The 14,548-nt window shown below is 40.8% G+C and overlaps 1 protein-coding gene across 3 annotated transcripts in view; it reads right to left on the minus strand.

Annotated features, from left to right (window-relative positions):
- The window catches only part of HOOK3 (hook microtubule tethering protein 3), a 60,846-nt gene that overhangs the window by 21,467 nt on the left and 24,831 nt on the right, over positions 1–14,548 (minus strand). For all 3 annotated transcript variants that reach the window (XM_083481438.1, XM_083481439.1, XM_083481440.1), the window contains 7 exons: positions 11,392–11,454; positions 10,236–10,319; positions 8,872–9,035; positions 7,187–7,327; positions 6,133–6,334; positions 4,620–4,730; positions 1,965–2,052 (listed from right to left, as the gene is read on the minus strand). In XM_083481438.1, coding sequence (XP_083337564.1) covers positions 1,965–2,052; positions 4,620–4,730; positions 6,133–6,334; positions 7,187–7,327; positions 8,872–9,035; positions 10,236–10,319; positions 11,392–11,454 — 853 coding nt within the window. The remainder of the gene's footprint in view (positions 1–1,964; positions 2,053–4,619; positions 4,731–6,132; positions 6,335–7,186; positions 7,328–8,871; positions 9,036–10,235; positions 10,320–11,391; positions 11,455–14,548) is intronic.

The raw sequence follows: 14,548 nt of genomic DNA on the forward strand, positions 1-14,548 counted from the left end.
GCAATGCCCATCAACTGGGGGACTGGCCCCCTCAAATGTTTTGTTGGGGGACCTGAAGCAGTGGCGTAGCGTGGGGGTGCAGGGGGGCCGGGCGCAACATCTTGGGGGGGGGCGCGCTCGCACTCGAGTGCTAAAATCCACGGGTTAGGGGGCACAAATTATTTGCCTTGCCCCGGGTGCTGACAACCCACGCTACGCCACTGGTCATCGGCTCCGGTTGTTGCCTTTCTCCACCGAGGTCGGTGGACCTTGCGCCCGGTGGACATGAGCCAACAGTGTGACGCGGCAGCTAAAAAAGCCAATGCAATTCTGGGCTGCATCAATAGGAGTATAGCATCTAGCTGAAAGGGAAGTAATAGTGCCACTGTATTCTGCTCTGGTCAGACCTCACCTGGAGTACTGTGTCCAGTTCTGGGCACCACAGTTCAAGAAGGACACTGACAAACTGGAACGTGTCCAGAGGAGGGCAACCCAAATGGTCAAAGGCCTGGAAACGATGCCTTATGAGGAACGGCTAAGGGAGTTGGGCATGTTTAGCCTGGAGAAGAGGAGGTTAAGGGGTGATATGATAGCCATGTTCAAATATGTAAAAGGATGTCACATAGAGGAGGGAGAAAGGTTGTTTTCTGCTGCTCCAGAGAAGCGGACACGGAGCAATGGATCCAAACTACAAGAAAGAAGATTCCACCTAAACATTAGGAAGAACTTCCTGACAGTAAGAGCTGTTTGACAGTGGAATTTGCTGCCAAGGAGTGTGGTGGAGTCTCCTCCTTTGGAGGTCTTTAAGCAGAGGCTTGACAACCATATGTCAGGAGTGCTCTGATGGTGTTTCCTGCTTGGCAGGGGGTTGGACTCGATGGCCCTTGTGGTCTCTTCCAACTCTATGATTCTATGACCCCGAGCCTAGGCTTCCTTCCCGCACCCCGCTTTCCGAAGACCGCACACCAGTTGGGCCAGTACATATTCCCCTCCCGTGACTGGAGCGGAACAGCCCTTTCTCTTCTTCCCAACCCTTGTCGTTGGAGGAGTCCCTCAGTCCCTCGCTTTGCTGCCTCCTCCCCCCCCCCCAAAGCTTGGAGGTTCCCCGGCAAGGGGGAGGGAAAAAAATTGAAAGTTACACTTTCGTGCGTCCCTCCCGGCATGACGCTGCGCGCTGACGTCACGGGGCTGTAATGGTGGTGTGCCTCAAGATTTTTTTCATCAAACAAGTGTGCCTTTGCCCAAAAAAGGTTGGGAAACACTGGTTTAACCCACAGCGCCACCCGCGTCCCTCATTTCAAATGTATTTCTATGCACATTCCAACTTTCATGCTACAATAGAAAGACTTAAAATGTAACTGATATAATCTATAACTTAATTTTGATTAATGAAACCCGGGTGTTTGACAAGAATTCTGAATTAAGGCATTTTGAGCTCAAATTGCTGAATCTGTATGCACCATTGCAGGATTGCTCCAGGTGAACAGGCAAATGAGCTATATTTCAATAGACTGTTACACCTTTTATGACCCATGACGCAAACCACTGTGAGATTTTTATGATATTGTGAGAAACAACAGCCTGATCCCCCAATTCTATAGAATTCAAGTGCTCTGAAAAAAGCAGTTTATTTATAACATCTGAAGTCTCTCCCTCCCTCCCGGCATGTTTTATCTTCCATATGGAAGGAACCTACTCTTACACCCTAGGACCATAAAGCAAATGACCCTCTTCTCTGGCAACGTCAACCAATTTATTTATTCCATGCAATATAAACCAAAATGTGGGAAGAGCAATAAAGGAATATTAATGGAAAAGAGACCCAGCAAAGGATACTAACTTGGGGCACACAGATTATTAAAATATACTCATGAATAACAGCACCAACCTATTCCCTGAAATGCCACAACAAAATCTTGTATTTCACACACCACACTCTCTACATGATGTTTTAGGTGAAATCTCATAATCTTGATTTTCTTTACCTGAAGTAGTAAGCTGCCCCTCTTGTGCTTGTACACATCGAATCTCTTCAATGGTTTCTTTCAGGGAATCTCTCTCCGTTCTTAACCGCTACATAACAAGAAAAACATAGATAAATATGGTAGCTAAAATGGCTACCATTGCATGTCAGGATTTTAATCATCTATGTATCCAAAAAAAGTCTTCCATGTGAAGAACTTCAAAGCAAAACTAAAAGAAATTAAATGAAATATCTGCTAGTTTGTCTTCTGAAAGGGCCTATTATGCAGTAGGTAAATATATCCAGACTCCACAGACTTGTGGAATCTCACCCCATCAAAATCATGCAGGGCTTTGAGCAACAGAGGAAAAATGCCAGTGCCAACTGTCAAATAGTTCCTTGCACTAACTGGAAAATTGTATTAGCAATTCCAGAAAGTTATGGGGAAGGAAAACAGGCAAGATAATGCAGTGAAGAAGTCTCTGATATATTCCCCATGCCACTTTTTGGGGGACATCAGCAGCATTGCTTTAAAGCAAAAAGGCATTAACTCCTTGTGACCCCCAGAGCAATAATGCCTGTGTGCCTAGCAGTTTAGAGCTGGCCGTATCCATCTACTAAACAGAAAGAAGACAAAGACCTCCCCCTGCTATATAGTAACTGAATGTTTGCACACACTGTCCCAACAGTCCACCACCTCCAGTCAAACCCTCTTTTACATTGAATGAGCGGTTGTTGCCAAAACCAAGAGTTCAATAGCAACTAGTTCAATTTTTGTCAGTGTTCCAACATCATTACAATGTGCATTTCCTTGCCCACTGTCAACCTATGAAATGGAGTGATGCAGCAAAATGCACAACATAACAGCGTCAGGGCCAGACAAGTTGAACTAATTGTTAGTGGAGGGAGGGTTGAAGGGCTGGGGAAGAGACTTGGCAAGGGGCTGCCATTTTCAGCCACATCTCAGTGTTCTAACATATACTTAGTAATGTATTTGAATGTAAAAAGCTAGACGCTTTAGAACCTGAAATTAATATACGTTTTATGTTTTCAGTGTATGAATGGTATGTAGGTTCAGAAATGGCCCAGTCAGGCCTACACTATGGTGGCAGCAGGGCCCTCAACAATAAACAACAAAAAAGGAATCATGCTGAAATACGCTGAAAAGAGATTTAATTTCTACCTAGGAAGCAGACAACGATGAAGCAAGAACCAAGATAAGGCTTTGACATAGCAGTTGCAATTGTGGGAGAGACAGCATTAGGCTGGAGAGGCAGAGAGGTGCCTCCAAGCATAGGGAAGGCGAAGACGAGACAGACATTAGCAGGGAGGAAAAGCAACGAAGACAGATGTTGGGAGAAAATTTGTGCAGCAGGAAAGGGTAAACTTGTGCCAAGCCGAAGAGATAAAGATGGAAAGTGACCCAGGTTTTTAACGAGTAGACTTAAGAGCAAGATGTTGATGTACAGGCAAACCTCCCTTTCTCCACAGAGCCTGCTCTAGTTAACGAAATAAGGGTTTTTCTACCTAAGGTTGTGCAACTACTCATGTATATCATCTGAAGAAGGGAAAAGTAGTGTTGATGACAGCTGAGCTGGCTCTGGTGTTACAGCCAAATCCATTTTCTCCCCGCACACTGAAAGCTTTTTCAAGTTTATTTTATGCACTTTGTCAACAGAGAATCGAAGTATAGAAGCAGATTTAAATAGAAGAGTACATTGACCTTAGTGGTAGGATGTTTTGTGAAAGGTATTCTGAAGTTTTTAAAGGATAGTGAAAGTGGCAGGAGAAAATGTCAGCTCTGGGGCATTGCCTGAAAGTGTGTCAAAAAGAATGCAGAGATGAGCTAACTAACTATAGTTCTGGTAAACAAGAAAGATAAATGCATCACAAACAGTGATGGAAAAGTATAGGATAGGGAAAGATTAAGGCAGACAGTGAACATTTCAATTTTCACCACATTAAATCTGAGATGGGAGACACCCACATCCAGAAGGAAACATCATACGTCAAACAATCACACAGAAGACAAAAAGTCAGGTATGAGAAAGTAGAGCTGGGAATTATTTGCATAAACCTAAAACCACAGATGAAAATGGGTTGGTTGACATGTAACTCCAAGCTAAGGTTTTATGCCAACAAGAAAGAGCCCTGTGCTCACAATGCTCTTTCGTCCCAATCCCTGTCTGAACTGCTAAGTTATTTGGTTTACGGCAAACCATGGCTTCCAGAGGCCCTCTAAACACACAAATAAACTGTGGAGTGAGAGAGGGAACAACATGCAAGCTCAACCCATAGACATAGGGTAAACCATGTTTTGGCATTACATATGAACTGACGTGTGAAACAGCGATGGAGCCTTGTAGAAAACCACGCAGAAAGTGAGACAACATGATCAGTTGCAGTAGTTAAAAGAAGTTACTAGGAACTGTCATGGAGACTTAGAGTGGGAGAGGAGGTCAAAGAAGGTAGACAAAGATAAAGAAGGCAGGAAACCAACAGAAGAGCTGGAAGAGGCTTTTAGAAGCACTCCGGAAATCTACTACATTACAGCACAGAAAAAGACATTTAACCTAGGATTTATAAGGGGACAACATCAAAAACCAACTCTTTTAAGAGATAAGAGTTAATAAAGTTGCTTCTATCAAGGATGAAAAAGCAACACTTAGATACATACATCTTTTTCTTTTTGCAGACTGTCTACTTTTTCTTTCAGCATCTTGTACTCAAATTCTAATTTGTCTGCTTTCTTGGATTCTTCAGACAATCTATTCTGGAGTTCAACTACCTGTAAGAGCAAGAAGGGATCACATCACCAATAACACAAAAATGTACGAATCATCGTAAGAGCCAATGGCACGTTCATTTGCAACAATTAAAAAAAGTTTATTGTTACAAGAATGAGCCCAGGTGAGTCTTGGACTTGTGCACTCCCCACTGCAATCTTCCTCGGGTGCAGTAACGACAAGTTCAGAAATTTTTGCTTCTGATTTCAGTTAAGTGCAGATTAGCTTTATATCGCACCCTAAACTGGTAAACTTTACTATGATTCATTGAAACGAACCAGCTGATAAGGGAACTGTATCAATGGTCGATTTTCACTCAACGGCAATCATAGCTGCCTTCCATTTTCAAATACTGAAATTGCTAAACTGAGATAAATACAATTACTACTCAATCTGTTGTTTTCTCCGGTTGGTAATATCAGTAGATATGGAGAAGCAAGTATTAATGGAAATGAAACTGGTGTCCAGCTGCTGTCTCCTGCAGAATTAATTACCCAAAGATGTAAGCAGACTGCTACTGATATCTCACAACTTACTCCATAACACAGCTACGTTAATGCAGCTGAATCTCAATTCAGTCTCTTCAACACACTGTCTCAGAGTATGACTTGGTTTTCTGGTTATTATACCAGATATATAAAATAAATGCAATATTTGTTCTGCCCTATCAGGGACTCTTAAGAAAGACAAAGCTGTTGTTTCCTCAGATACATGGAGAAATATCAGGTGGATGATTTTGCAACGAAGGATAAAACTAAACCAAAATGTGGCAAATTGGAAGCCTTTTTTTGGACCATGGGCCCTGAGTGCCCTATAAATAACCCATTTTAACTCCCTTCCCCATATTACTTTTTTAAAAAAATTAAAATATTGATGCAACTGAAAACGTTTGTACAAAAGAATATAATCACAACAAAAGGTATTATATTTATGTTTATAATTTCAAAACATTATAAATAATGACAGTCGTTTGAAAAACTACACACTCATCTAAAATGTGCTATTTTAATCATAATTATAGTTGACCAGATTCTATCAAACACGTCTGTTAATGACAGGGATTGCTTTTCTTCTAGTTTTTACTTGTTAACAAATTCACCACTATTTCTAAGTTCACTTCTAAGACTTGATCCTTTAAAAATAGAAGTCGCCAAGTGAGTTTTGTAGCTGTGGGGATATAAACCTAATCATCCCTAGTCCAAGTCCAACTCTCAATCCAAAATATATGGATTTTATGAAATTTGGAATAGTGTTTTAAAGCATTTCTGTGAAAAACTGCATGAGGGATTTTTTTGGTCACTGGCTTGGCTGAGGAACAGAAGAAATTGTAAGGTGACTGGCATAAAGCGATTTACAAGTGAGGGGCAATGTAGTGGCTCCAATTTCACTCCCTCCTGTGCTCACCTGTCTCTTGTACGTTTCCAGCTGACTGCGGGCTGCATTGGCTTTCCTCAACTCTTCTTCTAAGCTGACAGTGTTTTGCATGTACATTGTGTTCTTCTCCTCCAAGAGCTTCACTTGCCGCCGTAGATCTCCAAGATCTTCCAACTTCTTTTTGTATGATTCCACCTGGCCTTCTAACTTGTCCACTTTGTCAGATGAATGCCTGGAGGGAGGGATGTTGCACAGATTCCATAGGTGGAAAACCTTTACTGAATGTGTTTTAATGTAAGCGTTTATTAGCTGCTGCTCGGCCAAAGCTCTTAGAAAGCATTATTAAAAAAATAAGCATACTACAAATAACAACAGAATTCCAGCATAATATAAAATCAAGTAATCAAAAAGAAAGGGGCAAACAAAGATATTTTCACCTGTCAGAAAAGGAGGGAAATGATTGCACCAGGCAATCTCTCTAGGAATTCTAGAAGCAAAAGACACATCTGAATATGCCCTGTCTCAGTTATCACACCACCAGCCCTTAGTTCAGATGCTGGGAGGACATTGAGGCAGATCTTAAATGTTGAGGGAGTCATACAGCCAGTGTGGTGTAGTGGTTAAGAGCGGTAGATTCGTAATCTGGTGAACTGGGTTTGCGTCTCCGCTCCTCCACATGCAGCTGCTGGGTGACCTTGGGCCAGTCACACTTCTCTGATGTCTCTCAGCCCCACTCACCTCACAGAGTGTTTGTTGTGGGGGAGGAAAGGAAAGGAGAATGTTAGCCGCTTTGAGACTCCTTTGGGTAGTGATAAAGCAGGATATCAAATCCAAACTCCTCTTCTTCTTCTACAGACAGAAGCAATTGGTTAAAGTAGGCTGTTCCTAAGCCATTTAGGGCTTTAATGTTTAAAACCAGCACACTGAATTGTCTCAGTAACGGTCAGGAAGCCAGTGTAGCCTATTCAGAACTGGCAACGTACATCCATCAGAAAGCTGTGTATAGAATGTATCACTGAACTTTGTTCTTGAGAATCAGCCCCATGAAGAAACACGCATTCTTATGGGCAGAGAACTGGCTTACCTTAATACATCCATTTCGTCCTTCAGAGACTGAGCTTCTTCAGCCAGGTTTGTTAATTCTTCATTTTGTTGCCGCAAGTCTACAATTTCCTTTTCCAACTCTTCACAACGAATTCGATAATCATCCTTTGCTGCTTCTAATCTGTAAACCACAACAGATTTCTTTTGAATAAACAAATAAACAAGGCAACACACACAAAATGCTTAGCAGCTCCTAGGCAGGATTCAAATTTTCCTCTTTTGCAACCTGAAAACAAAGAAACATAGGACACAACTGAGTTGTTTTTTTCTTTAATGAAAGAAACTTAGATTACAGTGGCTGAAAATCCAAAAATAGTATGCCAGAGTTGCCTCATTCAAACTCTATCCTCCAGTGACCTCGCAACCCAAAATATATTTTGCCATATAAACTGATCTATTTGCATCAGGAACTGCCATCTTGTAGTAAAAACTTCACAGTTACACAGCACATTTGGCCAAGCTACACACAAAATTGAAACAGAGCAGCATAACATGAAAGTGTGGAATTTCTTTCTCTCACATGCAGGCATTTAAAATAGTTTTCTTTCTTTAAAGTGAGGAAAGAGATAATGGGGCCTTGCTCTGTGGCCCACATCCAGCTGATAAACTTCCATCTAGCACAGGAGTAGGGAACTGTAGCTGGTCAGCAGGCCAGATCCTTACCTACCCCTTCACCCTGCCAGAGAAGAGATGAGAGGTGGGTGGGGCACTCCTTGCAAAGAGCCCTGCACGGTCCTTTGAAATGCCACTGATTACTGGAGCTTCAAAGAGCTGAGCATGACTCTTTGCAAGGAGCAAGGGGCTGTCAAAGTGTCCTGCTCATGTCTTTGCAAGGCCCTTCAAGAATCGGTCCCATGGGGAATTCAGTAGTGCAGCCAAGCCCAATAACCATTCCTGCTGCAATCAACTGGCTACAGAACTTCCCACAGGGAGATCAGTAGTGGTCTATCCCAGCTCTCTTGCTCTCAGCAAGCCTCCCCTGCCAAGGTACAATCAGAAGTGTATTTTACGGCCCCCCACTATGCACTGGAAGCTGTGCCTCCTCTACCTGCCCTTTACCTTTCAACAAATTACATAATAATGCCAGGTCTGAGACAGGTGGGTATGGTTTGGAGAAGGTTGCAGGAGAAATCAGGACTGCGCTGGACCTAATTAGGCCTGTAGTCTGAAAGTTGCCCACCCTAATCTAACAAATGGGAGGGAATACAAGTGAATTTCTGATCAACTTTAATTTCTTCAGTTTAGAAAGTGAAATTGTGCTAGTTCTCAATGCAACATTCATAGTAAGCTTTTAGTGAACATTTCAGTTGCTTTCGTTGTCAAAATTATGTGCCACTGTGGAAGTTTTCATGATCTGTGATCTAAAACAAATAAAAGAAGAAAAACCATTGTGTTCCCTATTTCATAAGTCCCTTGCACAGAGGACTTTAGGTGGTGGGATATCAGACGGTTCAAAGGTGGATCGTCCCACCCACCTGTCAAAGCTGGTGAATGGGAGGTGAGGACAGATAGTGATCTGGCTTGCCAGGCCAAAAACATTCCCCACTCATGACCTAATGTGAAGTTATTAAAATATAACTGAACAAGTTAATATAGTTGGACTGAATTCATTATCTTCCAATACATGGTGGCTGCTGCGACTTTGCACCACCATGCAATTCTTACCTGAAAGTTTCCTCTTGGAGTTGCTCTAACTGTGTCTGTAGCTGCAGATGTCTACGGCCCGCTGGGCTGTTGGGATCTTCTATGGAATCAGACTGATTTAGGCGTTCCATCAAGACCTGGTTCTCTGCTAGCAAACTACTCTTCTCTTCTTGCAGTGTAGCAACCTATTACCAAAACACAACAACAAACAAATGTACAGCTAAAAGCAAATGATGGTGCCACTAGTAAGTCTTAAAAAGTAACGTAGAGGTGCAGGACCAAACTACATATTTAACAATAAAATCAGGTGGAAATCGTTTTGAGGTACATGTGTGTAATTCTCATAGCATAAACCAAAGATAACTCTATGCCCACTTAGCAACTCAAACAGGGGTTGAAATAGTTCAACTATGGGACAACCAATGGAGTATGAAGGAAGAAAACTACCGTATTTTTTGCTCTATAAGACTCACTTTTTCCCTCCTAAAAAGTAAGGGGAAATGTGTGTGCGTCTTATGGAGCGAACGCAGGCTGCGCAGCTATCCCAGAAGCCAGAACAGCAAGAGGGATTGCTGCTTTCACTGCGTAGTGATCCCTCTTGCTGTTCTGGCTTCTGAGATTCAGAATATTTTTTTTTCTTGTTTTCCTCCTCCAAAAACTAGGTGCGTCTTGTGGTCTGGTGCATCTTATAGAGCGAAAAATACGGTAATAATAGTGCCTTACAAAGGCAGGAAGAGCATAGATAAATTCTTTTATCAATAAGGAAAGTAAATGCAACTTCAAATACAAGTGAACCAACAATATATATGGTTGTATCCAATGTTACACTCTGAGTAGATGCACTGAAAATAATGAACATAACTAGCATAGGTCCATTATTTTAAGTGTGTCTACTCTGAACGAAACTTAGTTGGCTAAAATATATTCACTGGTATGGACTGTAAGTTACTAGTAAAGGGTGGATAGACGGGAACACCACAGACATGGTTCAGATTACATATTCCCTCCTCCCCAACTTCTTCTTTTGCAACAGAGAATGATTTGCTGCAATACCTAAACTGAGCAGACTGGTTTGCTATGAAAGGAGAAGTCAGGGAGAGCACAAGGGAAGTGGGATGTGAGCACACGAGCTTGAGTCTGCTTCATGTAAAGCCAACAATAATAATGTTATTATTTATATGCCACCCATCTGACAGGGTTGCCCCAGTCACTCCATGCCAAATCATAGTTGACCATGCTCAAATCAAGACACACAATCATGAAATGCACTTTAAATATACAATTATATCTGTAACATGTTATACAAAAATATTTTATTTCCTACAGGATGAGATTTATAATGTTGAAAATCTTATTTTACATTTACTGTGCAATAGTCTGCTTACCTGCATATCAAGTTCATGGCATCTCTGGGAAATTTCTTCTTTGGTTGCTAAGGCTTCATTTAGTTCTTCTGTTGTTTTCTTCAACTGTATTTTTTAAAACACAATATATTTCCATTTGCTAAAAAGATTATGATGCAATAATTTTCTAATGCTGTGATCCAAAGAAGTCATTCATGTACAAGTAAAAGAAACTAGGCATGCAAGGCACAGCTTAGTTTTATTTTTTAATCATTTCGCTGCAAAATCTCCCACAGAAAGGCAAAAAAACTGACAAAGCCTTGCTTCTTTTGGGCTATGAGATGCTGCAGAGAAATGTCTGAAAGCACCAGACGTCTACACAAACGATTTTTTGGAATTACAATGCACCACTGTAACAACTTGCATAGTTACAGCATCTTAAAAGGGCAACTACTATCATGGTTCGACCACTAATTATATGTAAACAAGAAATAGAAGTATTTTACATATTCACACTGAGCCCTACGATCTGTACATTAAGAAAACTACAGAAAAACATTACCATGCAAAGTTAATAAAGCTTTTAAAAAACCACTTTTCTTTATAGTTGCATGAAATGAATATTGTTTGCTTTAACTCTTTTTCACACAGCACAAAAGACTGGGAAACAAAACACAAGGAATAGACATTAAAGGTAAAACCTGCATAGACCCCTATCCTTACAAGGAGATACAGAGTGCTGGGGTATTTAGGAACATACCAAGCCACTTTACAGCAGGTCACACAACTTGTCTATCTAGTCTAAAACTGTATCAGGCAGAGGCCTTTCTTTTTACCTGATACTTGATCCTCTTTAAAGTGGAATCATCCCAGATTGAATCCGGGACATTCTGCATGCGAAGGATGTGCTCTACTAACTGAGCTACCAATTCCATCTAAAATTGTTGCAGCGCTCACCCATATTCTATAAATAAAATGGCTCACATCCAGCATTCTACAAATAATGCTTATATACAATGAGATTCAGATTTGTTGTATGCTGCTTACTTTGATTTTTTTAAAATATACAAACTCAAAAAAGCAAAACAAAAAAACCCCCCAAACCCCCAAGCTGTAGCTCATTTACAATATGCCAAGAAAATTGCATACTGAGTTCCACTAATAAAAAGAAAGAAAGAAAACATCTGGCATTAGGTACCTGACGGTCAAGATCAACGTAAGCATCATTTCCAGCAGAGACTGGAGATTCTTTACTCATCAACTGCAATTAGATTACACTGGATTAGAAAAAGCAAAAGATTTATTTTTATTCGTTTAATAAACAGGGCAGTCTAAAATGTTCAGAAACTTTGGGGTTTGTAGATATATACCCAAAAAATAAAGTCAGAAGCAAGCAATCAGGAAAATAACTTACTTTTACTAGTTGATTTCACAAGAATAGATACTCTTTTGCATCATTGCTTGGAGAGGGGGTTTGGGTGCGGGGAAGAGACCTTTTCGTTAGGCTGTGTCTATGTGTCTGAGCCTGCCACATTCCTTGTTACTTTATAGTCCCTTGCTATTCCAAAGTTATCTTTGTACTGTACATTTACCAGACAGAACACTTCTCACTCCTAGAACGGAATGGGCAAGGAGTTTTCTTTTGTTTTATTATCAACACCGAGATTTCCTAACTGGGCCTGCAACTGTATGCCCTTATTCACATTCTTAGTTTTATGCTGTGTCGTGATCAAAAGCAGAGATTACCTTGAGGCATGATCATAAATCAGACCATATCCAAGGTTGTGGAAGAGCCAGGTTGTCAGCTTCTGCTAGCAGAAGCAGTTGTACAACTCAGTATGTGAATGGGTATGTGTAAAAGCGCCCACGCACAAAAATGACCAGCTCCAATGGTAAAGGATAAAGGGGAAATGGAAGGCTAGGATGCTTGGATGTCTTTCCCCCCTTTGATTTTGCAAAATGAGCACCTTGGCCACAGCTCATACAGTGCCAGTTCATGGGATATAATGAACATTAGGACCGGGTTGTATGAAAAACTGCAGAAGCAAACAGAACCTTAGTATTTATGATCAGGACAGGTCTGTAACAGATGAAGATGTATATAAGACATTGTTATTGTTGGAGATCACGTGCATTTTAAACTAAGCTGAGGTCACCACATGAATGAAGTGTGCCAGTGGCAGGAAATTCACTTCTCTGAGCAGTATTGTAGTTTTAATATTAATATTAATTGTGTGCCATGAAGGGGAAGAACCACAATACACCATCTTGGAATAAAAACAGGACACAACTTAATTGACTATAGATGTGAGGTGAGATTTTGGCTCAGGCATTGGGTACTTCCTAAACCAGCCAGCCCACCTGCTGGCTGCTCAACGGGGGTCGCTCCTGAGTAAAGGATAGCCCCTATGACACACATCAAATAGGGGCAACTTATCAAGAACGCTACCTTTTGAGGTGTGCCATGGCCCTCAGCCCCTATCTAGATGTTCAAACAAAAGCACCTCCCCAAGGTTCAGGATACTCTGTTACCATAAAGGGTGAAGGAAAAGACTTACAACCCCATCAACAGACTAAGGATCCTACCCAATGCCTTACAAATGGCATGAAAGTTCACTTCTTTGAGGAGTAGTATATTTAGTAGTATATTTTTAATATAAATATTATACTTTACTATATACATTACCATCAAGGATATTACTTCGAATTTTGTGCAATATTCAAATAAGTGGCTGAATTAGCCCTAGATTTCTAGTCTAGACACATACAAATTTTGTCTGAGGGACTCATGCATGATCCATTGTTATTTGTTTGCTATTTGTTGCTTGTCATTTATTGAAGCAATCTAGAAAATGTGATGCCTGATGAGTTTCAGGTATGGTATAAAGCTTTTCATCACAGCAATGGTCTCTGCTTTTCCTGCTCAATGTACTTTCAAGTGTGTGTTTTAATAATAATAATAATAATAATAATAATAATAATAATAATAATTCATTAGTTTATGGAATTGTGTCTGCCTTCTTTCTTCACCTTAAGGCTTTCCCTAGATTTCCTGGATCCCAGAAAGTTCCAAACATTTTAAATTCTGGGGTCTAGAGGAATGAGCATCTTAAACCACAATTTAAAAACACAGTGTTGAAAAGTAAGCATACTGGTCTACACCAGAATGGTTCTAGTACCTTCCCTGTTGACTGCAGAAGAACCTCAAGTGCTATAAAGAAGAGATGGGGAACCTGTGACCCTCCAGACATTGTTGGAGAAAAGCCTTCAGCCCTAGATGGCATGGCCAATAGGGATTATGGGTAATGCAGTCCAACATCTAGAGAACCACAGATTCCCCACTCCTTCTATAAAGGGTCCAACACTGAAAGTGCAATGCACTGACTTTCCCTCACCTGTTATGCATGTGCTTGTTATCAACATTGCACTCATGTTGGACAAAAGCCAGAGCCAGTAAAACTAGTTACTGAATAATAAGTGAATGTTCTCTTCAGAGCCAAGGTGATTTAGCTTCATAGTACCTGGACTGCTTCCATACTGTTTTCTTTGCAATTGCCATCCTTTGCAAGAAACTTAGTGCTACAATGAATTCCACCCTTCCTCTTTGCAATTTCCCCCTTTTATACTATTCCATGCTCTGGGCTTGGAGATTAATGATGAAAACCCTCTTGAAATAACTCCAATGATGGTTTTTTTCCTTGTGAAAAGGTAGAAGGTTTTAATTACTGATTTGATTTATATTCTTGTTTTACTGTTTCCTCTCATAATTTATTATATTTTTAGTGGCGAAACAGTATGAAGAAAAATGTTAGGAAATCAATAAATAAAGCCACACAAACCCCAGCAGGAGAAACTGACACTGGGGCAATTCAGAGAGACTATTCAAGGTGCAAATCAAAGTCTACTCATAACTAATTCCCAGATGCGATCAAGAGGAAGTGAAAAACAAAGGCTGAAACTTGCAAACAGGAAACTTTCATCTGGCATTTGAAAGGACCTTTGTTGAATGGAGCCTGCAAGCAGACATTTCAGAAGGATAGGGAAGGGCACTGCTGGAATATACAGTGGAATATTAATTTTTATGTCAAACCTTTGCTGAAATTCTACTTCCAGCTAATTGCAGAAAAGCAGTGCACTAGAGTAGAGCCCTTTTCTGCAAGTGTGGAAGCACTCCTAGAATCCTTCTTTTGTCTCCAGGAGTCACAGGGCAGCTTACTAAGCTGTTCATTTTCTCTAAGCATGTCGGATGATGTTTTAGTAGGAATGTAGCTGTTTCATATGGACTAGTTTGCTTTAAGGCTGGTAAGACATTCAATAAAATTACCTGCCCCTCCCAGAAAAACCTGCTCAGTGTT

This window comes from Podarcis liolepis, assembly GCF_965112155.1.
Source record: "Podarcis liolepis genome assembly, chromosome: 17".
NCBI lineage: Eukaryota > Metazoa > Chordata > Lepidosauria > Squamata > Lacertidae > Podarcis > Podarcis liolepis.